Source organism: Canis aureus, chromosome 33 (assembly GCF_053574225.1).
Source record: "Canis aureus isolate CA01 chromosome 33, VMU_Caureus_v.1.0, whole genome shotgun sequence".
Taxonomy (NCBI): domain Eukaryota; kingdom Metazoa; phylum Chordata; class Mammalia; order Carnivora; family Canidae; genus Canis; species Canis aureus.
In genome coordinates this window covers 18,385,443-18,413,039 of record NC_135643.1, presented here as the reverse complement: position 1 = coordinate 18,413,039, position 27,597 = coordinate 18,385,443, and the positions used below count along the sequence as shown (strand labels likewise).

Below are 27,597 nucleotides of genomic sequence, written 5' to 3'. Positions count from 1 at the left end.
GCTTAGGATTTGATTCTTTTTCTTCTTGAAGCTCTTTAATATTTTGCTGATTAACAAATGAGTGAGCCTTAACATGAAAAAAGAAAAAAAAAAAAGACTCATTAAGAGAAGCTATAATGGGGCACAAATTTAAGTGAATTTGCCTTTACTCCAAAAGGAGCTTTTGCAATATGGTGTCTTCACTTAGGTCCCCGTTTGTTGCAAGAGTGGCACAATTGAATTTTTCTTCCTCCTCTTGTCTGCCTATTTCAGATACCTCTTCTCTCCATCCTGTCACCAAAAATAGAAACGTCAGCTTCATCCATTACTCCAACAGCCAAAGTGATTATCAGCTACTGCCAGTTCTCAGAATTCTCTTGCAAAACATCCTTCTGTTCTTAATTCTTACTGTTATCCCCTTGATATATATAGGCCTCCTTTATCATATGCCTCTTAGATGATTTAGGTAGCCTCCAACACCTTCTTGGTTTCAGCCTTTTTCCCCAACAAACCATTCTCTAGATAGTTGTGGGCCTAAAGCAGAGATCCAAGTAATTATATCATGCCATTTCTTAACATACATAATGGTTTTCCTGTGTCCATGGAATAAAGATCAACTTCATTGATCATATACTCAAAAACTTCAGTATAGTCAGTTCCCAATCAAACTTGCTAACCTTCTTCTAATAGTTTCTTTTCTACCATATGTCCTAGACATTGGGCAAATTTAGTTTTTCCTCTTGAACTGTGTTGAGTGAAGCACCATTGTCTTGTAAGTGCTATTGGGGAAACAAAAACAAAAGAAACAAAAAACGTTGTGGTCAAATACATTAGGAAACACTATAATAATTATATACTCCTTTTGGAGACAGTATAAAGTATATTTTCCTGTAAAAGACCCAGGAAAGCTCTGCATTGGAAAACTTTTTTAACCTCATCGTATTTGGCAACTGAACTCCTTTTCACAGAACTTCTATTAAAATATCATGAGACGTTAATGTCATACCAGGATGTGATTTAGGAGAAGCTGCTCATACATTTTCAAAGGGAAACTAGATGGGATTTATTTAAGTTGTATTAAAATGAATGTGAACATTCTTTTCTTTACATTTTGATGTCTTGGAATCATAGAAACTAAGTTGTGAGATTTTGGCAGTCATTTACACTCTGCATTACTGGCATGCTATTCATTAAATTGAGTTTAATCAGCTTTCCATTATCTTTTTTTTTTTATTTTTTATTGGTGTTCAATAGCTTTCCATTATCTTGATGTACCTGTCCTATTTAGGTCAAATGGAAATTTAGAAAACAAGTCTGCTTACTTCCTGGGTTTACTAATGTTAGATATTTGAGAGGGACAGTTAAGTTTCCTTTCTCAAATTACCTCTCCTCTTCCATCTAACATTATAAGCTCAAGAGTAAGTTCCCGAAAATCAAGGATTATGTCTTTTTAAAAGTATTTTATTTATTCATGAGAGACACACAGAGAAAGGCAGAGACATAGGGAGATGGAGAAGCAGGCTCCCCATGGGAGCCTGATGCAGGGATTCAATCCCAAGACTCTGGGATCACACCCTGAGCGATCCTCAACCACTGAGCCACCCAGGTGCCCCTATATCTGTCTTTTTCACTATTCTAGTTCCATTCTAGTTCCTTTACCCCATACTTTGCCTTTCCTACTTTTGTCAAAATCCTACTCATGCTTAAAGAAGCATCTCAAATGCAATATTGTGGATGAATCCTTCTATAAAAACTCAAGTGATATGTAACATGTCTACATTTCTACATTTCTCTTATTTGTACTTCCATTTTTATTATACTCATAAGTGTGAATTGTTTATGTATATTAAGTTAAACCATTAGAGATTTTTTTTAAGATTTTATTTATTTATTCATGAGAGACACAGAAAGAGAGGCAGAGACATGGGGAGAGGGAGAAGCAGGCTCCAAGCAGGGAGCCTGACGTCGGACTCGATCCTGGGACTCCAGGATCACGCCCTGGGCCAAAGGCAGACGCTGAACTGCTGAGCCACCCAGGGATCCCACCGTTAGAGATTCATTCAACCATTTTCAAGGTAAAAAATGGCAGTTTCTTAAAATGCCATGTTATTTATGGAATTATATTCATATATAAAAATAGATAATATATATTTGATATACACATATACATAATATATGCATATAAAATATATATGTGATAATATATATGTACATAGTATACATATGTAACTATATGTATGTGTGTATTCATATTTGTCTCTTCAACTACATTGGAATGATATCATATGGCTTCTGTTTTGGGAAGTTCTGTTTTTTCTGAATTTTACAACACAAGGCTTTAAGCACAGGAGATTTGTGGGATTATAGCTATTCATCCTACTAAATTTGAGTAACTTAAATTTAGTGAAACATACTGATGATGTTTTTATTTAGGATATTTCATGAATAGGTGGTTTGAGGAATAGATAAGACAGCATAATCTTCTATAAGAAGAGTTATTTTACGTATTAAGTACATACATACCAATCATTCTCTATGTAAAATAGTTACTTCAGACTCTATTCTCATTAACAGAGTGAACATTTTCAAAAGGAATTTATATGAACTTTGTTTAAATGAGCACTGGGTGTTATTCTGTATGTTGGCAAATTGAACACCAATAAAAAATAAATTTATTATTTAAAAAATAAATAAATGTTAGGAAATTATGCATAAAATTTGGAAGCTCTATTTGAACTTCACTCCATAATTTTTCTATTAAGTCAGTAGGACTACTGCTTCTACAAGAATAGAGCCCTATATCTGTAGTATATTTGTCTGTCAATGAAGATAAATGATGCTGGGATATAAACCAATTATTTATTTGATTTCTTTCCCAGAGGTACTTATTTCAATACCAGAAACTCAGAACTTTTTTTTTCAGTGTAAGGCTGGCCCCAAAATAAAAATAGAAAAATTGATAAGGATCCATGTAGGATATGAAGGCTTTTCCACTGAGTCAGTGGGATACCTTGGCAAGAGATAACAGAATATCAATCACCCTGAAATACATACTTTTTTCTTATTCTTCATTTGTTAGTGTTCACAATTTATTGGTCCCTATTTCACATTGACTTTAAGTCTTTAAACACCTGAGTTAACATGGCCAACATAATCTCAGCTGCAGTGACAAATACATGCTTGGGTCAGAGTTCCAGAATGTAGATTTTAGTTGTTACTTTCACTCCAGTCTAGCATGAAGATGAATCTCAGCTGCCTGAGTGATTCGGGCTCTCTCACTGTGTAGAAACCTGGGTTTTGTTTCCCTTCTTTCCTTAGCTTACAAACAGAAGTGAATACTGGAAAAATGTTAGACTACCTATTTGGGTTGCTTTTGTTTCTAATCTATTGTTTTTGAGAAGTTCTTAATGCCGTTTGTTCATTTTTTGACTATTCCAATATTTGCATATATCAGTACTGTAGACACTGCATGTACTTCACATACCCTGGCTATGCCATATTTGTGGACTATGTCATTTTGATAGCATGTATTTATTGAACAGATATGGCCCAGAACATGATTGCAAAGTAGAGGCAAGAAAACATCACCCCTTCAGTTCAGTTTTAGTGAGCTGTCATTTCATTAGAGGAAAACAGAAATTTTCAAAAATTATATTCAGCGAGAGTTTTTAATGTAACGAGAGCAAAGGAATTGTCTTCTGTCGATTAACACTTACTTCTAATGCATTGCTCCTTTGTCTTCCCACAGCGAAGGTGAAATCATTGATTAATACAATTTATAAATATTAATGCAATATATAGATATAGATATGCATATGTGTGTGTGTTTGTGTATGCGTGTATTTTCCCCAGTTTAGAAAGAACTAAATCAAATACTACCCGTCCCCAAGCCCACACAGAGGCTACAATAAGAAACAGGAGTCCAAGGACCATTCTTCATCTCGATTACTTGCTACCCAAACAGGGCATTGCAGGAGTGAAACCAGTGATTGTGTTGCTATAGCAATTTTGCCAGGTGCCCAGCAACCATGCATGTGCTGTGGCCTAGAGTTTTAATATGCCCACTTCAAAGTGAGAATAGCACAAGTGTTAAAAGCCAAAGTATATTTTTAATCTAACCTTTGGCTATAATTTGTGAGGAGTTTAAGGAGAGTCTCTTACTCTTTATCTTCAGAGGAAGGAACATACACCACAGAGTTCTGGATTGCTACATGAAATGAATTAAGCACCTTGTTTAAGGAAGTTTAAGAAACCATTTTAGATTAAAAGAGAGGATTAGCTTATAAAAAGCATGGCTTTCTCTCAAAATTAAAATATGCTTTTTTTTGGTGTTGGTACCTATTGTGCTAATATGAGTAAGCCTGGCTGATAATTATGAGATAATGACCCAAGTTGTTTGCCCTTCTTTTTTTTTCTTTTTAAAGATTGATTGATTGATGATAGACAGAGAGCGAGAGAGAGATAGAGGCAGAGACACAGGAGGAGGGAGAAGCAAGCTCCATGCCGGGAGCCCGACGCAGGACTCGATCCCGGGACTCCAGGATTGCACCCTGGGCCAAAGGCAGGCGCTAAACCTCTGAGCCACCCAGGGATCCCCTGTTTGCACTTCTTATTCTGGAATGCTGCACATTGTAATCTGTTCTAGCCGCATCTCTGTATTACTAAATATCACTATCCAATATTCTCTCAATAATTGGCTCAAAATTCTGATGCTGTTTTTTTTCTCTCCTCATCCCAGCACTTTTTTTATATCTTCAAATTCACAGCAGAATTTTTTTTTTGGTTAAAAAAATGCCACAATCCACGAAGGAGCTAATGCTACAACGTAAAGGGGGGGTGGCATTCCTCACCATGAGCCTTTTGGTCTTCTCTCCTAAATATCATCAATCCATCAATCTAGAGTCATCCCTTAGCTAGGCATTATCAGGGCCACCTTGGGGATGCCTGTTGAAATAACCACCCTTTCCAGTTCCTCTGGAAAGCACTATTTGGAGATAACAAAATCAGCATGTATAACATGAAAGCCACAATTAGCAAAATACCAGGGTCTGGCAAACAAGCAAGCACAGCATGTAGGAAGCATAATATCTAGTAATGAAAAACAATTCAGGTTAGGGAAGTCTTGGACTCATTCCTAATTTCATCAAGGGTTTAACCAGATCTTAAAAATCTGTTTTGGGAGAAATCTCCAAGAATATGAAGGCAAGAGTCACAAGGAATGATTAGGATGCTAGCTGTCAACCCTGGCTGCATTTGACAATCTCCAGGGAGGGATTTTTGGAAACACCTATGTCCTGGCCTCCACCCCAGAGAGGATTTAATTGGGAGCAGGGCATAGCTTATTCTTTTTCTGTCTGTTCACTAATTTTCAGCTCTGTAGCAATACTAAAGTACAACCAGGTTGAAGTGGGGCAAGAGCAGACAGTGCTGTGAAAGCACAGCATAGAGTGGGTACAGAAACACATGTTCTATTCAAAAACCATGCCCTAGATACTTTTCTTGGTGCTGTAAATAGAGATACAACTGAGACCTAATGCACTTAAAGAGATCACAGTCTGAAAGGGGCAAAAGAGGCGAGGGAAAAGAGAGAGAATAGAGTCCGCTTTACCATTTGCTTGTGTTCTCCTCTCATCTTGAGAATAAATTCACAAAACCCCTTGATAGTTCCGTAGTATAGAGTTACACGGTAGAGAGCCCCTGCTTTCTGCAATTTCCTTTCGCCTGTCTCTGCCTATTAAACTTCTCAGACTGAGGGATAGCAGCCTCCTGAGGGAAGAGGGGGGGAACTCTAGAGCTTGAGTGAATTAAAATTTAGCTACAAAAACCCAGGGGAATGTTCTGTACAAGGCAATTCCAGGAAGGGCAGGGAATGAATGACATGCCTCTTTTTATAGCTACAGCCTCGATGATCCTAGACAACGATGCCCTCTGTATGAAATGACGTTAGTGACTAAAAGGCTACCTACCTCCCCACACCCATTCCATGGGGCATTTGTGAAACCAGAACAACACTGCATGGCAGATAGCCTTTCCTCACCTTTTTGCTCTGTCAGATTCTTGAGTCCATTCCTTGAAGATAGACAGTAAATGCCCTTAGTCACTGTATTAGTTTCCTAGGGCTGCCACAATAAATTACTGCATGCTCTGGGGCTTAAAACAACAGAAATTTATTCTCTTACAGTTTTGAGGCTGGATGTCTGAAATGCAGCAGAGAAGCACCCTCCTCCTGAGGCACTCTAGAGGAAGGTCTGTTCCTTGTCTCTTCCAGCTTCCAGTGGCTGCCCAGCATTCCTGGGCTTGTGGCTCCATCACTCTAATCTCTGCCTCTTTCCTCACATCACTTTCATTCGATGTCTGTCTTCTTTGTGTGTCTCTTACAAGAACACTTGTCACTGAATTGGGGCCCACCTGGAGTAATTCAGGATCTCAAGATCTTTGACTTTATTAATCTACAAAGACTTTTAGCCAAGAAAGGTAGCATTTTCCTTTGCTAGGGATTCAGATGTGGGCATATGTTTTGGGGAGCTACAGTTCAAAAGCACAACAAACTTTAATAGACATCTCATGAAGAATTGCAGTGAGCATATGTCATCACAGACATGCAAATGGACATTGCATGTCATCAGAGAAATGCAAATGGAAATGACTATGAGATACCACTCTCATCGATTAGAAGGGCCAAAACCCAGAACAGTGACAACATCAGATGTTGACAAGGATTTGGAGCAACAGGAACTCTCATTTTTTGTTGGTCGGAATGCAAAATAATATAGCTGCTTGGAAGACAATTAGGCATTTTTTAACCAAATCTAAACATACTCTTACCACATGGCACAGCCATCACACTCCTTGATATTTACCCAGGATGGTTGAAAACATACACCCACACAAAAACACAGATGTTTACACAGTTCTGTTGATAATTGCCAAAATTTGGAAACAGCTAAGATGTCCTTCAGTGGGTGAATGGATTAGTAAACTGTAACAATTTCAGACAATGCAATATTATTTAGTACTTTAAAGAAATTATCTATCATGTCATAAAAAGATATGGAGGAGGCTTAAATGCATTTTAATAAGTGAAAGAAGCCAATCTGAAAGGCTGTCTACTGTATGATTCTGACTATATGACATTGTGCAAAAGGCAAAACTATTGAATGGTTAAAAAATCGGTGGTTGCCAAGAGGTAGGGGAGGAGAGCAATGAATAGATAGAGCACAGGGAATTTTTAGGTTAGTGAAACTACTCTGCATGAGGCTATAAAGGTGGATATGTCCTTTCATTTGTCCAAATCTGTAGAATGTACAATATTGAGAGTGAACCTGAATGTAAACTATGGATTCGGGGGTGATAATAATGTGTCAGTGGAGGCTCATCAGTTGTAAAAAAAAGTGTACCACTCTGGTGGAGGATGTTAACAATAAAGGAGGCTCTCCTTGTGTGGAAGCAGAATGTATAGGGCAAATCTGTATCTTCCTCTCACTTTTGTTGGGAACCTAAAAGTGCTCTAAAAATAGTTGATTAAATACCATGCAGAAAAAAGTGTCCTGGTGATGGAGACAGTGAGTAGGAGCCAACAGTCACGGAATTTACCTGGCTATTTTCCCTCATTTGGCCAGTATTTCTGAGTTAACTATAAATGTAACCGGCAACGAAAGCACTCCCTAGTTGTTCTTTACCAGCTTTCTGCAGCCTCCCCCAATCTGTTGTATTGTACTGACGGCCAGATACAGGAAAAGCCCTGCACAGCTAAGCTTCTGCTTATCGCTCATTTTCTTCATGCCCGTAGCATCCTTCCAACTCCTACACTCCAACAGTCACCCTGTCTCGTGGAGACCTGAAAATTCTCATAGCCACGTTTCTCAAAAAAAATTTTTCCTGGTACTATTGCCAAAACCAAACGAAAATAATCAGTATAATCAAAAGAGTTTCACTTTATTTCCTCTGTGCACACTCTTTTGTGCACGCGTGTGCGTATACACACACACACACACACACACACACACTTTTGCTTGGCCTAGCAACACAATGGGAATGTAAACACGTTGTTAATGCAGTCGCTCTCAGTTGGCTTCCCAGATGGCTTAAGTTCAATAGATTTTTCCCCCTGATTTCCTCGGCTTCTCCTAGCAAGTGCTAAACAGCCATTATGCCTTTTCCTGCACATTGAGATTCATCTGCAGCTACTAAACTGCCTCCAAAGTGCTTCAATTTTGCATGAGTGCTAAGCTGGGGACTGGGAGACATTACCCAGTACTGAAGGCCCAGATCATTAGAAAGAGCATGTAAATCCTCTGAACCAGAAATAAAAAGTGCAGAGATTTCCTTTGTAAAGTCCCAACTGCAGCTTTATGTAAAACATGAACCTTTAGTGAGGCTTTAGGTGGTCCCTTTTTCCTTCTAAATTTTATTTTTGTTTTTCAGGGTTTTTTGGGGGGGGGTTGTTTTTTTGTACTTTGGCATATGTTTTCTTTTTTTAAAAGCAAAAAGAATGGTCTCATAGTCAGGAACATGTGAAATAATAGCCATAAGCTGTCATTATGTCTCTTCTTAGGACACCAAATCCCTCTTCACTTTTAATAGGAAAGGTACTTCAAAGTATTGCTAAAAGATCACCCACATAATAGATAATAAAAACAAATTTGAAACCTGCTGAGTAGCAAGAAGCTTTGAGAAGGGATGGGTTGACACTTATATGTGCAGGGGAAATAAATCTATATTATTTAAGTAAGTATAGATTAGTATGTCTACAGATGTTGGATTATGGAGTGAGGATGGGGTGGTATCTAAAGGGGATTGTGCAAATTATTTTTTTTGATTGTGAAAATTATTAATGAGAAAGAAGCAATTGTATTCTTCTCATTTTTCAATAGATGCTTCCCTGTACATTGTTACCAAAAAGTCTTGTTTGTATTTTTCAAGGTGGATATATTTTTATCTGTACTTGATCTGTATTTCCATCTCTGCTGTCCTCCCAGTCTGCCTGCCAGACCATCTTGCCGTAAATTGAAAGCGTGCCTGTGGTCAGCTGGCGCAGCTCCTTCAAGGGGGCGGCGCGGTAGGGCAGGCATTCTGAGCATCCTGCGGTTCTGCACGCTGTGGGGCTGGGCCCGCGCCCCAAGCCCGTGGAGATATGACAAAAAGCACTCATGATGAAAAGGTTGACTCCCTATCCTCATTTGGTATTTCCTTTGCAGTGGAATTTTTTGAACAGTTAGGATAACATTTCTTTTTTTGGTCTGTAGTGTATCTATTTAATAAGAATAAACCAGGCTCCTTTTACATGATTGCTCTATAGTTATTTCTCTTATCCCATATATTTATGTGATAGGTCAGGCTATCTTCTTTTTAGGATTCTGAGAGTAAAAATGTACACTTATGATCAGATACAGCAGTTCATTATTTATCTCTAAACACGTTTTCAAGGACTTTTATTAACCACTGATTTATTCAACACTGAATATGCAAGTGGGATCTGACAGAAATGTGACTAAATGGGCTTATAATGGAGTATGAAGCAAATGCATTCCAACCTGTAGGTAAAAGGAAAACACTAAATGAATGATATGCATATAAACATGCACAGTGAATTTAGGTGCATAATGTATACTCTATATAAGACCTGCATTTTCTCCTGAAACCCAGTTTTGTTTGTCAGCATGTTGTATGTATCTTCATACTGGGTTGTACTACCCATTAGTTTCCTTTTATTAAAACATAGCTAATCATGAAGATGTCATCATCTTTATTAGTGTTAGTATCATCACAAAATATTATTTACTGTGATTCCACACCTCCTGATGCTACACTGTACATATTAAATAGCTAGCTTTCCTATTCTCCCATGGAGATTGTTTACCCAGTAGGGTATGGACCCTTTGAAGGAAACACAGTTGTAAAAGAAGAAAAGGAGAAGGAAACTCCGCCTGGAGATATGAGAAGATACATGACTGAAGCTCTTTGTTCAGCTGGCAGTATTATATAGTTACATAAATATCTCTTTCGGTGAATTGGAGCTCGTAGTAGGAAACAATCATTTTTCCTTATTTCTCTTTCTTTGTGATGCTACTACAGAATGGACCTGAATATATTACAAGTCACACATAATATTCAGAATCAGGTTCCACTCCTCTGTTATTCAAGTTTAAGTTTTTCTAGCTCTTATGAAAACACCAAAATAAAGATTGCTTGTAAAGAAATGATACTGGTAATTAAACATTATAGCATTTCACATCAATTTGTTTCTTCAACATTTATGTCGGAAGTGATATTTTGAAAAAGACTACAAGCATACCATTTGTAAATAATATATTTGTTATATAATAAGCAAATAGCTCTGTTTTATAGCATTTTGAGCATAATATTAAAATCACACATTCAGATATTTTAAAACTCTCAGAATTAATGGAAATTTTCTGTGTAGTTAACAAGATGTTGCCAAATAAAAAAAAAATGTTTTTAATAATTTGAAGCCAAGCACTGAATCACAGTAAAAAACAAAACAAAAACAAAAATAAAAATTCTCAAAGCATTGTGGGATTAAACAGTATTCTTGTCCTCTATTTATCTAATAGTCATTTAGAAAAACCCACTGTGTGCCAGGCATATTATTCATAGTCTATATCATTTAAGTCTGCATTATCCCAAGCCACAGTAACAGGCCCCACCAAATATAGAATAGCCCAAAATGGTACACCTGTTTACATGCCAGTTCCAGGAAGGTGTCCTTGGGTGTAGGGCAGCTCCATTTCCGTCGATCAGATACGGACCCGGACTCCTTTCTTCTAGTGGTCTGTCGTCCTTTCTGGCCTCCATCCTCTTCTGCATCCAGCCAGCAGAGAGGGAAAGACAGCAAGGAGGAGACCTACAAGCTTCTTCACCAGCTTGGCCAAGAAGAGGTACAAGGACCTTCCAATACCATTGTATTGACCAGAATTGCTTTTGTGGCCACTTCTAAGACAAAGGAAGCTAGAAAATGTGGTTGGATTGCCTTCCCAGGAAGATGTAAGGAGCTGGCAGTCCTTGCCACTAAGTCTGTCTCTAAAAGTACTTTCTCTCCAAGATTTATTTTAACCTCATAACAGTGATGTACACTGGGAAAGGACTATTTTTACTGATTTAAAGTTTAAGAAAATGAGAAATTTAATGCCCCACCCAAAGTTACTCATCACAATAGCCAAGCCAGGACCCAAAATCAAGTTTTCTTCCTTTTGGTTTAGTAATCTAATTTATCTACATTTAGCTCCCTCTCTGTCAGTGAAGGCTTTCATACCACAGAAAGAATTATTTAAATTCCATTTGCCTTGATAATTCTTAATATTTCAGTGACAGTGTGATTTCCTAAAAATGCAATATCTTGTTCTTTTTTTGTATTGGAGTAGCTTTCTCAGTTATGATGTATAATATTATTATCCAGTTCCCTTGTCCTTTCTGGGCAGAGGGAAGTGCTACAAGTCCTGGCATTCTCCTGGTTCAGCAGGGCCAGGTGATTCCTTCTAGCCAATGAGCTATGAGTGAAAGTTACATTGCCCCCCTCCCCCGCCCCCAGCAAAAGCTTTTAAGAGCAGGTGTGTGTTCTCTGTGCTCTTTTCTCCTGGCTCAGTAGCCATGGTTGAGGGAATATAGATCCAACATAGATCACGGCTGGATCACTAAGAAATTTCCCGAAGGACAGCTGTCCTAGAGACTGTTGTGATGGAAGAATTGACTATTTTATAAAGCCTCTGAAATGAGGGGAGTTATTTAGTAAAAGTATAGTATAAACTATTCTAGCTTTTGAAATCTTGTTAGCTCATAGTAAGGGTTTACTCTGCAAAGAGCTTTACATGTATCATTTAATCCTTGAGAGAACCCAATGAATTAGGAATTTTAAATTCCCATTTTCTTATTGAGGAAAATGACATTTAGTCAGGTAAAGGAACTTTCCCAAGGTCATACATCTAGTCACTGGGAAAACCAGAATTTGAACCAGATCTTTCCCTAAAGATTATACTCTCCATTAAGTTAATAGCCAAGAATCTATTAAAAATGGGGTTTTATTGTCAAATCTGGATCAATATTGTCCTCTGAAATTATACCTATAGCCTTAGACTTATCAAAAATTAAATATTTGTAACATAGAATCAACAGAAGAGAAAAGAGACATACTCGGTATAAAAGAAGGTCGTCATCCAGACCTGACTTTCCCAACTCTGCTGAAAAGTTCCAAAACTAGCCATGTCTTTCTCATTTGGGTGTGTGCCTAGTATAATTTCCAAACACAGTGCTCCTCCCCTCTCCTGAATCTCTGTTAGTACCTCCATTGGTAATTTTGTGAATAGAATATGGTTGTGGTCTCACAAACCAACAATATAGAAAAGTTCTCATCTTTATTTTATAACTTGGGAAACCAAGGTTTGGTGAATTTGGGACTTTCCAAAAGTCAGTAAATATAGGACAAGAATTTATTTTCTTATCTAAGTAAATTGCGAGGTTGTTGTGTATTTGGTGGATATTTGTCTAATCACCCAGTTGTAACAATTGTCCTGGATGAGTTGATTTTTTTTAAATGAGCCTTTATAGTTTGATTTAAAATTTTCCTTGAGAGAATGAAATATATTGCTTTTAAAACAAGGAAGTAGCTGTCCCCAGTATACTGCATATGAACTGTTAATAAGTGGCAGTCTCTCCAGAGATGATTGCTCTTAATATTTGTTTCTAAAACATATGAGATAAGTACAAAATGAAAGCCCAACAGCATGAGTAGTTATAATCTTAGATATATGTTCTGGTTTCCACCATCACACACCATCACACAGTGACTAGATGTAAGATCACAGATCTGAGAACAGTTTTTGTAATAATTAAAATTAAAACTATTAAAATTCCATTAGAAGTAAATCAGATTAGTCTTGTTTACTAGTTGAGACATATTAGGTTTCCTAAAGCATAGGTCATTGAAAAAATGTAATTTTACCAATTTACCATTCTTCCAGGTTTCCCACTCCACAGAACAAACTTTTCCAGCTGCCATTCAAGGCTCTTCGTGAGTCTCTCTTGTATCTAATTCCATGGTCGGATTTCTTTACTCCATTCATGTAGACTATTCTCCCCTGTAGTGCTCCATGCTTTTTCATCTCTGCCCTTTGGCTTTGTGCTATTCTATCCTCCTGAAGTGTCTTTGATTCCTCTCTAAGTCTTTAAACCCAAACCATGCTTCCGCATCAAACTCAAAAATTCCATTTCCCCAGGTTTACTGTGATCTCTGCATCTGAAGCTGTTTCACGATAGCTTTCTTCATGGGATTTTCAGAATTTTCCAACAGTAGATACTTGTATTCAGTTAGCCAACAGATGGAAGATGCTAAACAAAACCATATTGAAAGACTTGATGAGATGGGGCTCTGTCTTTATGTTGACTGTAGGGTTATATGGTTCGATAAATTTGGGGGAAATCATGGCAGTCCAAATTAAACATACTTTTTAATGGCAGAACTTCTGACCAGTGTCTTCAATATGCTGATTAGCATTCTGTGTTTCTAAGAGGAAGATATATTAAACAGAAATCCCCAATTATTTGACCAAAGAATACCTTTTTAAAAAATATTTTTATTTATTCACTTGACAGAGAGAGAGCATGAAGTGTGAGCGGGGTGGGAGGAGCAGAGGGTGAGGGAGAGCAGGGAGCCTATGATCCCAGGACCACAGGATCAGGACTTGAGTGGAAAGCAGACTCTTAAATGACTTAACCATCCAGGAGCCCCAAGAACACTTTGTTGAGACACAGTTTAAGGAATATCAGTATAAGGAAAGGAACGAGATCATAGGGTTCAGTTACATAATGGATCTCAATCCTGATTTCGCCCATCATTGGCTACAGGAAAATTGTTTAAATCATGACTTCCACTCTTTACCTACAGTACAGGTATAATAATACCCATTTCCAAAGATTATTATGCAAATGACCTGAGACATGTGGTGGATATTCAATAAATTCTAGTTACTTGTACCCCTGAGTTACAATTCAATTTACTTATATCTGGAATTTTTAACACTACTTAATATTATAGCTGTATAGGTGTAAACCATTCATTCAGTTAACATACATTAACTGGACAAATATGTGTGCCAGTCACTGTCCTGACACATGTGCAATGCATGTGACAGAGTCACTTTACTCAGTACACTTCTATTTGTTTTCAGTATTAGACAGTAAACTTCTAAAGAAAGGATCCTCTGGGGCAGCCCAGGTGGCTCAGCGGTTTAGCGCCACCTTCAGCCCAGGGCGTGATCCTGGAGACCCGAGATCGAGTCCCACATCAGGCTCCCTGCATGGAGCCTGGTTCTCCCTCTGCCTGTGTCTCTGCCTCTCTCTCTCTCTCTGTGCCTGTCATGAATAAATAAATAAAATCTTAAAAAAAGAAAGGAAGGAAGGAAGGAAGGAAGGAAGGAAGGAAGGAAGGAAGGAAGAAAGGAAGGATGGATGGATGGATCCTCTGGCTGCCTTGGAAATGGCAGCACATAAAATAAGTGCTCAAGGACTGTCTCCACAATGCATCGTGAAGGACAGAGGCCTTATGTGCCTTCTTTACCACTGTCCCCCAGCACACAGAACAGTGCATGGCACATGGCAGAGTCTGTGTAAATAACTATTTTTTAAAATTTTTATTTATTTATGATAGTCACACAGAGAGAGAGAGAGAGAGAGAGAGAGAGGCAGAGACACAGGCAAAGGGAGAAGCAGGCTCCATGCACCGGGAGCCCGACGTGGGATTCGATCCCGGGTCTCCAGGATCGTGCCCTGGGCCAAAGGCAGGCGCTAAACTGCTGCGCCACCCAGGGATCCCCTGTAAATAACTATTAAATGAGTGACTGGTAATAATAAGGGTAAATAATAAGGTCTGTAATTCACCAGTTCACGGTTAGATCGATACTCAGGAATACAGTATTCTCCGCAACCCTTATGGGCAGGATCTTTTTTTAAATGTTGTTAAAAATTATTTCTACTGAAGTTATCAATGTATTACATGAAATAAAAACAGGAAGTAATGTGTGTAGTTATGATTTAGATAATTGTTAATAATTATACTTTAAAGAAAGATGTTGGAATGTATATTCAAATATTTATGTAATGAGCTTCACGTTTTTTGAAAAATATTTAGATGAGTAATGTATTTGCTATGTCAATGGATATGCTTTGTGCCCTTCCAAATTAAATTGCCATCATATTTTACAAGATCACTTTTTTATATTCCAGGGAACATTGACACACACAGCAGAAGTTAAATACAGAAAGATTTTAGCTCCCATTTTGGTCTCACAAAGACTTCTTGGAACAGACATTCAACAGGTTTTTTAATCACTAAACTTAAGAATGGGAAATAATGATGGGGCACAACTGGTAGAATTAATCTATTTTTTTAAGATTTTATTTATTTATTCATGAGAGACACAGAGAGAGAGAGAGAGAGGTAGAGACACAGGCAGAGGGAGAAGCAGGCTCCAGGCAGGGAGCCCGATATGGGACTCAGTCCCGGGGCCCCAGGATCACACCCTGGGCCAAAGGCAAGCGCTAAACCACTGAGCCACCCAAGGATCCCCCTGTAGAATTAATCTATTGACTCATTACCACTCTGTATGTAAGAAAGAGCATTTTGCAGACTCTCCACTCCAATTGTCATTAATATTTGCAGCTCTAAGTTTGGTGGTGGTTGGAAAGTCAAATCAAAAGTAGGAGGACTGGTTCTCCTGTAATAGCATCTAAAACCTGACACTTCTGCAAAGGATAGGAAAACAGTATTAGTGTTGTCAGAGTATCAATTATAACTATTGTAATATCATCTTGCAATTAACATTTCAAGTTTTAAGGAGGAAAAACTGCCTTTATCTGTGGTTCTCATATAGCTTTCTAAAAAGCACTAGGAGTATTCCCACTCCAGATACACAATCCAACAAATATTTTCTTCTCAGTTCTAGACAAAACAAAAACATAATAAAACACAGATCCTCACTGGGCACAGAATGCCAAACAGAACCCAAGTCACTAGAAATTATCATGTAAAAAAGGAAGTCAAGTCAATGGCCTAGGTATGAAATACTTCCAGGCAACAACTTTGAACCATTCAGTCCCAGCCATGTTATTCTTTGACTTTTAGGTAAATTCATCTTGACTACAAAGATAATAAATGTAACTTTAACAAAATTATACTTATAATACAATTTAATATACCAGTAAGTTGCAATTTTCAATTAAACAAAATAATTTTAGATGGCCTGTTTATATATTAAATATTATATTAAAAATCTAAGAAAAACATTTCAGAGAAAACTTGATGAATTATGTGTTTGCATGTCTTTTCCTGATATAGCTTAAAGATTGTCAGATGACTTCATGTAACATAAAATCATATCTTGATTGTACAGTTCTGCCTTTCAGGTTACTATATTGATTATTTTGTGAGCAGCTGAAATAATTGTCAGGGGTTTTTTGGGGGTATTACATCCTTTTAAATTATGCTGATATTTTGTGTAATTTAATTTATATTAAGACATCTAGAACTGATATGTACAATACTTGAGATCATATTAGTGAAAACTAATAAGATTAAGCTATGGAATAAAGCATGAGAAAGAGACCACGCTAATTCAATAAAGTGTTACAATATATCCCAGATCATCCTTACCTGAAGCTCCATACACTTCCCACCAACCTCTGTCCTGCGAATGCACTATAATGAGATTTGGTAGTGACCTCTGCAGCTCTTTTCCCAAGGGAGAGTGTTGGGAGAGTGTTGGAGAGAACCAAATTGGTAGGTCTACACAACATGATGTCTCAAACCTTCCCATTGTCATATGAAAGATAAAGTAATTAAGAAGAATGAGAAATACAACTCAGGCATACATAACACCCATGTCTAATTTGAAGTCACGATGCTTTTTGGTGAAATATACATGGGGTATCAGAAGGTGAGAATTTGATGACCACATTTCAAAAAATCTTTCGAGATGATGCATGATTTTGGAATATCACTTAATAAATGGGATAAATGAAGAGCACAATGTTGGAAATGAGATTTTGTCCATCTTTATGTTTCTGGAACTTGACATAATTTTTGACATTAGTGAACTCTTAATGTTTGTTGGCAGTACTATAGATTATTTTTTCTGGGGAAATATACATATCATTTTAAATAGTTATTCAATAGTATTCATCATGTATTTGTGATCACTTTATCATAATCTCTAGAAAAAACTATTGTGGTGCCTGAACACTATTATAAAATTAAAATTTTGCTAAAGATAAGGAAAATATTTTACCAGATTTTATTGCCATACGCATGTATAGCCTTAACAAAGATCCAATCAGAGGGTTGCATTTGCATCTGGATTTCTAAAATCATTTGAAACTCCCTATTAGCAAGTGCATATTCATATTCATTATAAGACTTCTTGATACAGCATGCTAATTACTTGCCTGCACTCTGGCTCCCAAACCACAATGAATCCTATTATAAAAGCAGATCACTGCAAACTTCAAACAGCATGCATCCTTGAGATGCTGCTATTAAAGGAAGAATGATGATGGAAAATCTTTGATCTTATCAGACATGATGGAAAATACACATTTGTATTTGAGCAAATCTGTAGAACGAAGCGTTTCTCCCCACCCTTGAGTAACCTGAAACCAATTTCAAGTTCCCAAATGTTCTTCAAAGCAGCCCAGCCCTCCTTGGAAGTAATGCTGATGGCATTACAAATTTCAAGGCAGCTTGCTTTTTCCATCTCAGGACTTCAAGCAGATTTAAAATTTTACTTTCAAAGAGAAATAATATTACCTACTTTTAGTCAAACCACTAGCCTCTGGTTTGATGAGCAGAGTGTCATAGGTAATGAACTTACCTGCAGTAATGAAAAGATGGTACATAACAAAGTTCCTCATAGCTTGAATAATGCAGCTGATTGTAGGGCATTCTGAGCTGTTAAGTGTTTAGAGACTTGCTGCTTTAGTTCTTTCCTGTTCTAGTGTTGTTGACCAGAAGTTGGAATGTAAACTTTAGGCATGTGGCAGGACAACTGTACACAACTAATTCATTCCTCTCCTCCTGAATGGGCCATCTATGAAGCTGAAGACAAAAATCAGTGTGTGCTTGACTCCTGCACCCCCAGAGAGCCTGAGCCACACAATTCAGAACATTCATACTATGAATAATCCCTGTAGCAGGAGGGTCGGTCTGTGGCTTCTTCAAAAGCCTCAGATTTGTGGTCAGTAGAAACATCCGTGAGCCTATTTGGCCTGAAGGATCCAGTGGCCCTAGTGTAGTTACCCTAGCATTTAATTAGGTTTCCTGTAATTGCTTTAAGTAAAAAGTTGGGGGAGGAGAGGATGAGGAATAAAACCTGAAGTTATCATCTTGGGACACAAAAATATTTGTGTATGGTTTTAATATCCTGAGCCCGTTTGTTGCTGCCCTGCATTTTGGAAAAAGCCATTATAGTTTGGAGGAAATACACACTGCAGGTTTATCAGCCCTTTGGTGACTGTAAATTTACTGCAGCAACTTTTAAAGGAAGGGTTTTGTTTCTAGTAACTAAATTTCTGCATGAAGATAGAAGTTATAAACAAGTAAAACAGACAAAAGTATTAAATGCCAGAAAGTGGAATAAAATAAAAGGTGGGAAGTGAGGGGGAAAGCTGTGCTCCATCTTTCCCTGAACTTCTAGATATCAGAAAATGGGAATAGTCACAGTATGATGGGAAAATGAGAGGACTTGAGTAGGGACTAGAAAAGTAGAAAGTAAGTAATGGTTTTTTGTTAATAAGTTGGGATTTCTGCTATGGAGATTGTTTTGTTATTTGGACACTGATTAAAATACTAATCTTTTCATAGAGGGGTGAGGGATTTAGCTCTGCCAGTTACTTGAAAATTCTTTCTAAATGGTCACTGTATAAGCATAGAAGGCTTGCTAATTTTCAAAACTTTAAAATCACTTTAAATACATTTAGTAAACTTTTGGCCATAGAGTGCCCCATTAGCATCTTGCCCTGCCTTGGGCTTATAAAATTTACTTCCCTGGGCTTCTTTTCAGATCAGGGAGCCTTGAGGGGAATCTAAGGGTTTAGGTGTTTCTGTGTCTCAAGTCCTCTTCAGTTCATGATAGAAAATACTGCTTATTTCCCCAGTGGGAGAGTGTCTACCTCTATTGAATATTTATTAATTTCCCTGAGGACTTTTACCCATTTGAGCATGTTCTCAGTTTCAATTTTTTTTAGATTTTATTTTTTTATTTATTCATGAGAGACACATAGAGAGAGAGGCAGAGACATAGGCAGAGAGAGAAGCAGGCTCCATGCAGGATGTGGGACTTGATCCCAGGATTCCAGGATCATGCCTTGGCCCGAAGGCAGATGCTCAACCAGTATGCCAGCCAGTTGTTCCATGTTCTCGGTTTTAGAGTAAGTTCTGGAATACTCTTTTTTAGAGTCTTTAGGTGATACCTTCATGTCATCTATACCAAGAAGTCATGGTCAAAGAGTTTAAGAGATCATACCTTCTAGGAACTAACTAGATAACTCTGTATCATATATATGGTTATATATATAATATATATCATTAATTATTATTAATATTATTATAATATCATAATTATAATATATATAATTATATATATAATTTTCATTTGATTATGTCATTTACTTGCTTTAAACACTTTAATGATAGCCATGACTTTCAGGAAGAAATCCCAAATTCTAAACATGGTATGCAACAGGTTCTCAAACTATAGCATGCATCTAAACTCTTTGAGTGTTTTAAACCACAAATCACTGGGCCCAACCCTCAAAATTTCTTACTCAATTTGAGTCTGAAGTGGGACCAAAGAATTTTCATTTCCAGCAAGTTCCTATTGAATGCTGATGAAACTGCTCCAGGGCCACACTTTGAGAACCACTGGCCTACAAGACTGTGTATTGACTGATCTTTTTCGTCTCCAGCTTCATTTCATGCCACTATCTCTGTGTTTGGTGCTCAACTGTCTTCTGGGTTCCAATCTCCTCATTCTCTTTCCTGCTTCTTCCCATATGTTCTGCCCCTCTCCTATATAATTTAACCAACTTAACTCATGTTGGATCCTCCATACTAAGTTGGATCCCTTGTTATTCCCTCTCCTTTTCTCTATACTTCTCCTTAGCAGCATTGAACTCAATTATAATTAAATAATAATGGTATAATCTGCAGTTAATATGTACCCTCTTCACAATATAAGTTCATTGAGGGTAATGACTATTCTACTCATCAGAGATTCACTAGTCCCTAGGGTAATATCTTTTCCGTAACTGATATTGAATAAATATTTGTTCAATGAATGAATGAATAAATACATGAATAAAAACTACAAAGCAATATATTTCATCTTTCTTACTGTGCTTATTATATTTATCCCTAACTGTGCCCCTGTTAGTTCTCTCAATAAGCATTGCATTTTGAAAGAGTGTGCAGGAAAATTGGCAGTTGCCCACATACATTGTTCAGATGATCCTTCTTGCTCAGTGCAAAGAGGCACATTGCAGAACGACTCTTGCTTGAAATAAATGAAATACACTTTGATATATCAAGATAAATACTCCTGAAATGATAATCCCAGATTCTTAATTCAATTTTTGTTATTTAGGATTACACAATGCTGTAAAATAAAATCCAATTATTTGAGCATTTTAGCTGGAAGCCACTTTAACAGGATTTTAGTTACATTACAATTAAAGAGAAACATTTGGGCTTTCAAAATATTATGCATGAAAACTTTAAAGTCATACAGTCTTTGAGTAGAATACCAGGGATTTGTTAATTGAGACTAGGATTTTTTTTAAAGAAAATAGTATGCCTTAATAACTAACATACAACTATTAAAATAACTTAGTTTTAAATAATCACCACATATTCATAAAGTACTAGGTCATATTATAATAAAATCTTATATGTTATATATATTTATGATTTATATACTTATGATTATAGTTTTAGGTCATTCTCATTTCTTATGAAGAATTAGGAAGACTCAGTTATTGTAAAACTATGTAAAGTGTTGTAAAACTGTATATAGCTTCATGGTACCAGATGATACTATAATAAATGTGATATACATTTATATACATAAACCAATATATATTTATAATTTATATTCTTATAATTATAGTTTTGGGTTATTCTCTGTCATTTAATGTGAAGAGTTAGGAAGATTTAACCATTGTAAGGTTATGTACAACACACGGATATCTTACCAATGACCTGTTTAATTGGGGTACAGTCCTTAGCAGATGTGAAATTTATGTTCGGGTTTTAATATACCCAGGAAGATAACTTAGTGGATATTTGTCAGACTATTTGGCAAAAAGTGTAATTTTGTGCAGTGATCTACTCCACTTTTATCTTCTGATGAAAGCAGAAGATTTGAAATAGCAAATAAGGAAAAGAAAAAGTTGGGAGACAAATAACTGGAATGAGAAGAAAATCACAAGTGGATGAAGACAATATTTGGAATGTTGATCTATGGCATCAAGAAGGATCACTAGGGGGAAATATATGGTTTGATGTTTTATATTTTGTTAGGACTTCTCCTGACTTAAACCTCTCTTTCCCTTGGCAGGTCTCATTGTCCGGGAAGTAAGCATTGAGATTTCACGCCAGCAAGTGGAAGAACTCTTTGGGCCCGAAGATTACTGGTGTCAGTGTGTGGCCTGGAGTTCGGCAGGCACAACAAAGAGCAGGAAGGCCTATGTGCGCATCGCATGTGAGTCATTGTGCTTGGACACCACGGGATGCACATTCCACCAGTGCATCTTGGAATGTGAGAAAATTGAGACCATCACTGCTCTAGATACAAAGAACCCTGGTCACAACTCCCAGATTTATGCATTTGAGCTACACTTTCCCCTTCACCGGAACATCATTTTGTATTTCAAGGTGTTGACAGTTTCCCCTCTAAGGATGTGAAAGAATTAGTGATTCTTTCAAAAGATCCTGAGGTTTCTTTTTTTCATCTGGGAAGAATTAGGCTACAGGAACCCTGACTCTATTCCTTTATGAGCTTATTCTGCCAATGTGTTAGACCAGTGTTGATTAGTTTTACTGTTAGATATAGAAATTGCCCATACAAAGCTTCCTTATTTATTTTTGGAACCAGTCAAGTGCATCAAAATACACCACTATTTTCCATCATTGTGTTAATTTCTAGAGTATTCATGTTTAGGGAGAGGGTAAGAAGTGCCTCACACACACACACAAAAAATGGGTTCTAATATCAAATAAGTGTGGGAAATATTTTTTGGGGATAAGTTAAATAGGTTTATTCATTGAAAAATATTCAGATTTTGATTTTTAAATATGCTAATGCGTACTATCCCTAAGAAGAGATGTGGCCTGCAGCTCTTTTCACAGGCTCCTTTGCTCAATGAGTGCTATTCACATCTTGAGCAGCATGACATTCCATATTGAGATATGTTCTCCAGTCTGAGACCCCTGAAATCCATGTAAATTATATGGTTTGAACTCTTTTGTATGTCTTCATTTTATTAAATTATTTGTGGTGGATGTCAGTATCACTCACCTATCACATATCATTGAGTCTCAACAGTCTTGGCTCTGAGGCTTCTCCCAATTCTGTACTCACCTCTTCCCTTCCTTTCTTCTGCTTGATCTAGATCACAGCTGCTGCAGACACCCTCCAAGAAGTCTCCATGGCTCTGCTTGTTTCCCTTTTCTAGTCTATTCTCCATATTACCACAAACACAGTCTTTCTGAAACTCAGATCCCTGCACAGATTCCCTCCCTCCTTGCTAAAATGTTACAGTGGTTTGTGAGAAAAAGTTAAAATTCCCTATGGTGCCATATGCCATCATACAAGTTTTCTAGGGCTGGCCTACAAAGTACCATGGACTGGGCAGCTTAACCAGTAAAAATCTCTTTGTTTACAGTTCTGAAGACTACAAGTCTGAGGTCAAGGTACCAGCAGTACTGGCTCCTCCGAAAGCCTCTCTCCTGGGCCTGTAGATGGTTGATTTCTCCTGTCTTTATACAGCCTTCCCTCTGTAACTGGCCAGGACTAAATTTCTCTTTTTGTAAAGACACCAGTCACATTGAATTAAAGCCACCCTAATAGCCTCATTTTAACTTCCTCACCTCTTAAAAGGCCCTATCTCCAAATAAAGTCACATTCTGAGGTCCTGAGGGTTGGGACTTCAACATGTGAACAGTTCAGCCCATGACAACAATATTTCATGAATATGTAAAACATATTCAAACATATTCAACCTACGTTTCCAGCTCCAACCACAAAAAAATGTTTCCCTTTCCATCACACTAGATTAGAAATACTTTGATTTCTATGCTTTCTGGCTATTGTTCACACTTGAGGGTTTCACCCTTTTATGACTTCTCTTCATTATTTGTAGACATTCATTTATTTGACAATATTTAGTAAGCATTTACTCTATGGGACTGTTGTAGGTATTGGGTAGGGAGCCAAAAACAAAACATGTAATGATCCCTGCCCTTGTGGAGTTATGTGCAGGTGAGCAAGGGCAAACTCTAAATAAAATAAATAATATTCATGAACACAGCAGATGGTAAGCACTACAAAGAAAAGGAAAGCAGGAAAAGACGGTATGTTGTGCTGAGGGAGTGTGGTCAGGGAATTCCTTGGAGGATGTTGACAACTGAAGAAACCTGAAGGAGGGGCAAGGGGAATCAGGCAGAGGGAGCAAATGCCACAAATACCAATACCCTGGGGCAGGAGTGTGCTAGCCCTCCTCTGTGGATGGCCCAGGACACTGTAGATGTAACAGCTTTGGTTCTTAGAAGAGAACTTTGGAATGTTTTCAGCAGAGCAGTTCATGATCTGACTTCTGTGTTAGCAGAATCACAAATTGTGTTGAAAATAGATCAAGAGTAGAAGCACAAAGCCCAGTTAGGAGGCTGTATCTGTGAGAGATGTTAGACTTGCATAGATTAGAAGCAGCAAAGCTGGTGCAGTGTGGCTCCTACATCCAGCAGTTCCCCTTGTCTGTGGGAGATACATGCCAAGCCCCCCAGTGGATGCCTGAAACCGCAGACAGTACCAACCCCTATATATACACTATGTCGTTTCTATACAAACCTATGATAATGTGTAATTCATAAATTAGGCACAGTAAGAGATTAACAACAAGAATGATTAAAATACAACAATTGAAACAATATACTGTAATAAAAGTTAGTGCATGTGGTTTTTCTCTCAAAATATCTTAATCGTGCTATACTCACAATTCTTCTCGTGATGATGTGATAAAATGCCTCCATGATGAGATGAATGACACAGGCGTTGTGATGTAGCATTAGTCACTCTTGGCCTTCTGATGGTAGGTCAGGAGGATCATCTGCTTCTGGATCTTAGTTGACTGGTGCTCACTGAGACTGCTGAAAGCAAACCAGCAGATAAGGGGGGACTATTGCACATTTAAAGGTGAACATGATAGCTTTTGTTGAAAGATTGGATGTGACATGTGAAAGAAAAAGAAGAAAGTGATTTCAAGAGTCTTGAGCTTTTTGAAGAATTTGTTTCAAATGTCCTTAGTGAAGTCATTCCTGTCTAATGGGTATCCAGAAAGATAGGCATCCCTTTCTCAACCCTTCCAGAGCAGTGTGTCCATTCTCTTAAAATAGGGCTTGTCTCAATTGAATTATATTCACTTGTTCTAACGTCTATGTTTCATGCCAGCAAGTTCTTTGAAATCAATATTGCTTAATTCAATTTTGCTTAACTTTATATCCTTTGTGCTTAGCACAATGCCGAGAACATCATAGATATTTAATAAATTTTGTTGAAATAAAACTGTTATAAAAATTCCTGGTGAAGTTTATTAAAATGCTATATATTATCTTTCCTCTCAGAGCATATCTAAGGAGATTTTCTCTTTGTCTTCTGTGGATTCTCCATGGAATAGACTCTGAGACTGGGGACATGCATGCAGGCAACGTGTTGAGGAGCACCCTTAGGAACAATACCCCTTGAAGAATGCAGGCCATAGGATTGGGCCAGAGGAAAAATTGAGCTGCAGGGTAGGTCCAGCAAAGAATGGCCCCAAGGGAGCTCTGGAGCTTGAATGGCCCTTCAAAATTGTCCCACCTGGAGATATAGGTCATGCGTGGGCCTTTGTTCCTCCACATAGACTAGTCAGTGGATGTCGGCCCTTGTTTTAAACCCCTACCAGTTTACGTGACCTGGGTCAAGTGAGCTCTCCTCAACTAATGGCAGTTCCGGGAGAGAGGCACAGAGCTCTCTCATAGGCAACACTCCCAACACGTGGGATCAGTCCTGAAAAGAGATCTCAGGGACATATCTCGACATTCATATAATCATCTACCACAAATCTTGAAGACTTTATTTTATTAATTATGAAGCTAAAAGATATTTTCAAACATTTGTCAAAGAAACAAGAAACTAATTGTTTTGGTCAGATAGTTAAATGAATTCAACGTTAGCTTCTAATTATAATCAAAAGAGGTACAATGATGTAAGACTAATCTTTATCTTTCATTGCTCTGCATTCATTAATATCAATTATAATGAATATTTTAAATTGCCAATTTATATTCCATACTAAATTGGCTTGCCTAAAAGCTAAGGTTTAAGGACTGCTTAGTTCCAAATGATGAATCTCTTATTGTGCCAATTTCATATATAAGCACAAATATATATAAATAATAGCATATATATGGTACAGTATGTGTATGTGTGTATATACATATGTATATGCACACACACTGTATATATGTCCCTGTTCTCCACATAAAAATTAAATACATATTAGAACCCTTTCTTTGCAATGAGTTATATAAACTTTGCTAAACATAATTTGACATTTTCAAATAACAAAAAAACAAATTCTTTTAGTAAGATATTCATTTGCCCATAGCACCTTTCCATTTTCATGCAAAAAGACTGAAGAACATTTTGCCTATACTTCCATTCTTTAGTGAACTCCTATGTGTGTGGCCAGAGGCCATCCAACATGAAAAGATGTAGTCGTATAGATTTATATCACGCTTTAAAAAAGGGTTAAATTTCAGTTCTCTTTGTTAAAGCTGATTTCTACCAAGTGAGTTTTTGCTAATATTGCATGAAGCTTTCAGATTTTCTAGTTTGCCCTGTTTCAAGTGAGCAAGTGGGGCTTTGCTCAGTAATATTTGACAGATGGCCATCACATAAACTGCAATTAAAATTTGAATTTTTCTCAGGCAAAGATAACTATGATGCTAAGTTTAAATAAATGCGGTTACCTCTCACCTAATTAGACTTAGACTCACATGTACGATGGAGAGGATCATTGTTCTTTCACTAAAAAGTTCTATTTTCAGAAGTTTATAAGACAGGAATGAATATTGCTATTTATTTGCTTATAATATTTCATTTATTCAGACTATAGGAAAAATAAAAATAAGTATGTGACACATACTTATTTAGGCAGAAGGGAAAAAAAGGAAATATGGAGGTTAGAATTTAGCCAGGCAGAGCACCTGGGTGGTTCAGTGGCTGAGCGTCTGCTTTTGGTTCAGGTTGTGATCCTGGGGTCCTGGAATCGAGTCCCACATCAGACTCCCCACAGAGAGCCTGCTTCTCCCTCTGCTTATGTCTCTACCTTTCTTTCTGTGTCTCTCATGAATAAATAAATAAAATCATAAAAAAAAAAGAATTTAGCTAGGTATGGGCTGAGAACGTGACATGGCTGCTCTAGAATCATACTCATTTCCTAGAAGGCAGTGTGAGTGACCTGCATGGGTGCTGTGGCTTCCATTGCAGAAAGGGGAGTTTCTCCTGAGAGAGACCTCAGGTAGACACTATGACGACTTTCCAAAGTAGAGCCTTTATGGTAATATGGCTACCAGTTTCATTGGGTTGTTTCTTCTAGTATCCTCGTTATAAAGTCAATGGGGAAATTCTTAGTGTTAAGATAGGAATATAATTTAGGCAAAATATTTGCACACACTGTCATTCTTGGGGAAATGTCTTAGTTTTTATTAAGGCTGCTGTTTTGATGTTGTGATTGTTGGTGATGTGGCTGTTGTTATTCGTGGGGAGGGATAGCACAGTGGAATGATAGAAGCATAAGTTTTAGAGCCAGGTTGACTTATGTTCAAATCCCAGTCATGACTTACTAATATGACCTTGGTGACGTGACTTAACCCCTCTGAGCCCTAGTTTCATCAACCATGAAATGCAAATGATAGGGCTATTTTAAGATTAAATTGGATAAACTTGTAAAGCATATGACATAGGGCCAGACACAAAACAGATGCTCAGTGAACGATCATAGGCGTTCATAACAACAGATAGGATTTAAATGCTATTTGTGCATTTTGATACTGATCTATACTGAGTTAACATTAAAAACTTAAAAGTCTCTTCTTTTTTACAACTTCATGTCCCCGGCTTTGCTCTTGACTCTAGAGGATGAAATTCTCTGCCAAATTCACATACAATTAGATTGTAATATTCCCCCATGCCTGAGGATGGAAGAGCACTCCATATGGTCACCCTTCTCTGACAATTCAAGAGTCATAGTGGATTTATGTGCATAGAGAATCCATCTTCCTGGGAATAGCAGGATAGT

At 37.4% G+C, this 27,597-nt stretch overlaps 1 protein-coding gene and 1 long non-coding RNA gene across 3 annotated transcripts in view; one reads left to right on the top strand and one right to left on the bottom strand.

The window, feature by feature from the left end:
* The window catches only part of UNC5C (unc-5 netrin receptor C), a 351,448-nt gene that overhangs the window by 205,784 nt on the left and 118,067 nt on the right, over positions 1-27,597 (top strand). For both annotated transcript variants that reach the window (XM_077882935.1, XM_077882934.1), the window contains exon 3: positions 21,597-21,740. In XM_077882935.1, coding sequence (XP_077739061.1) covers positions 21,597-21,740 — 144 coding nt within the window. The remainder of the gene's footprint in view (positions 1-21,596; positions 21,741-27,597) is intronic.
* Positions 1-27,597, bottom strand: part of LOC144304372 (uncharacterized) — a 45,295-nt gene that overhangs the window by 10,936 nt on the left and 6,762 nt on the right. The window contains exons 2-6 of the long non-coding RNA XR_013371265.1: positions 24,251-24,403; positions 17,856-18,079; positions 15,586-16,794; positions 13,437-13,495; positions 10,676-13,320 (exon numbers count right to left, since the gene is read on the bottom strand). This is a non-coding gene — a long non-coding RNA (uncharacterized LOC144304372). The remainder of the gene's footprint in view (positions 1-10,675; positions 13,321-13,436; positions 13,496-15,585; positions 16,795-17,855; positions 18,080-24,250; positions 24,404-27,597) is intronic.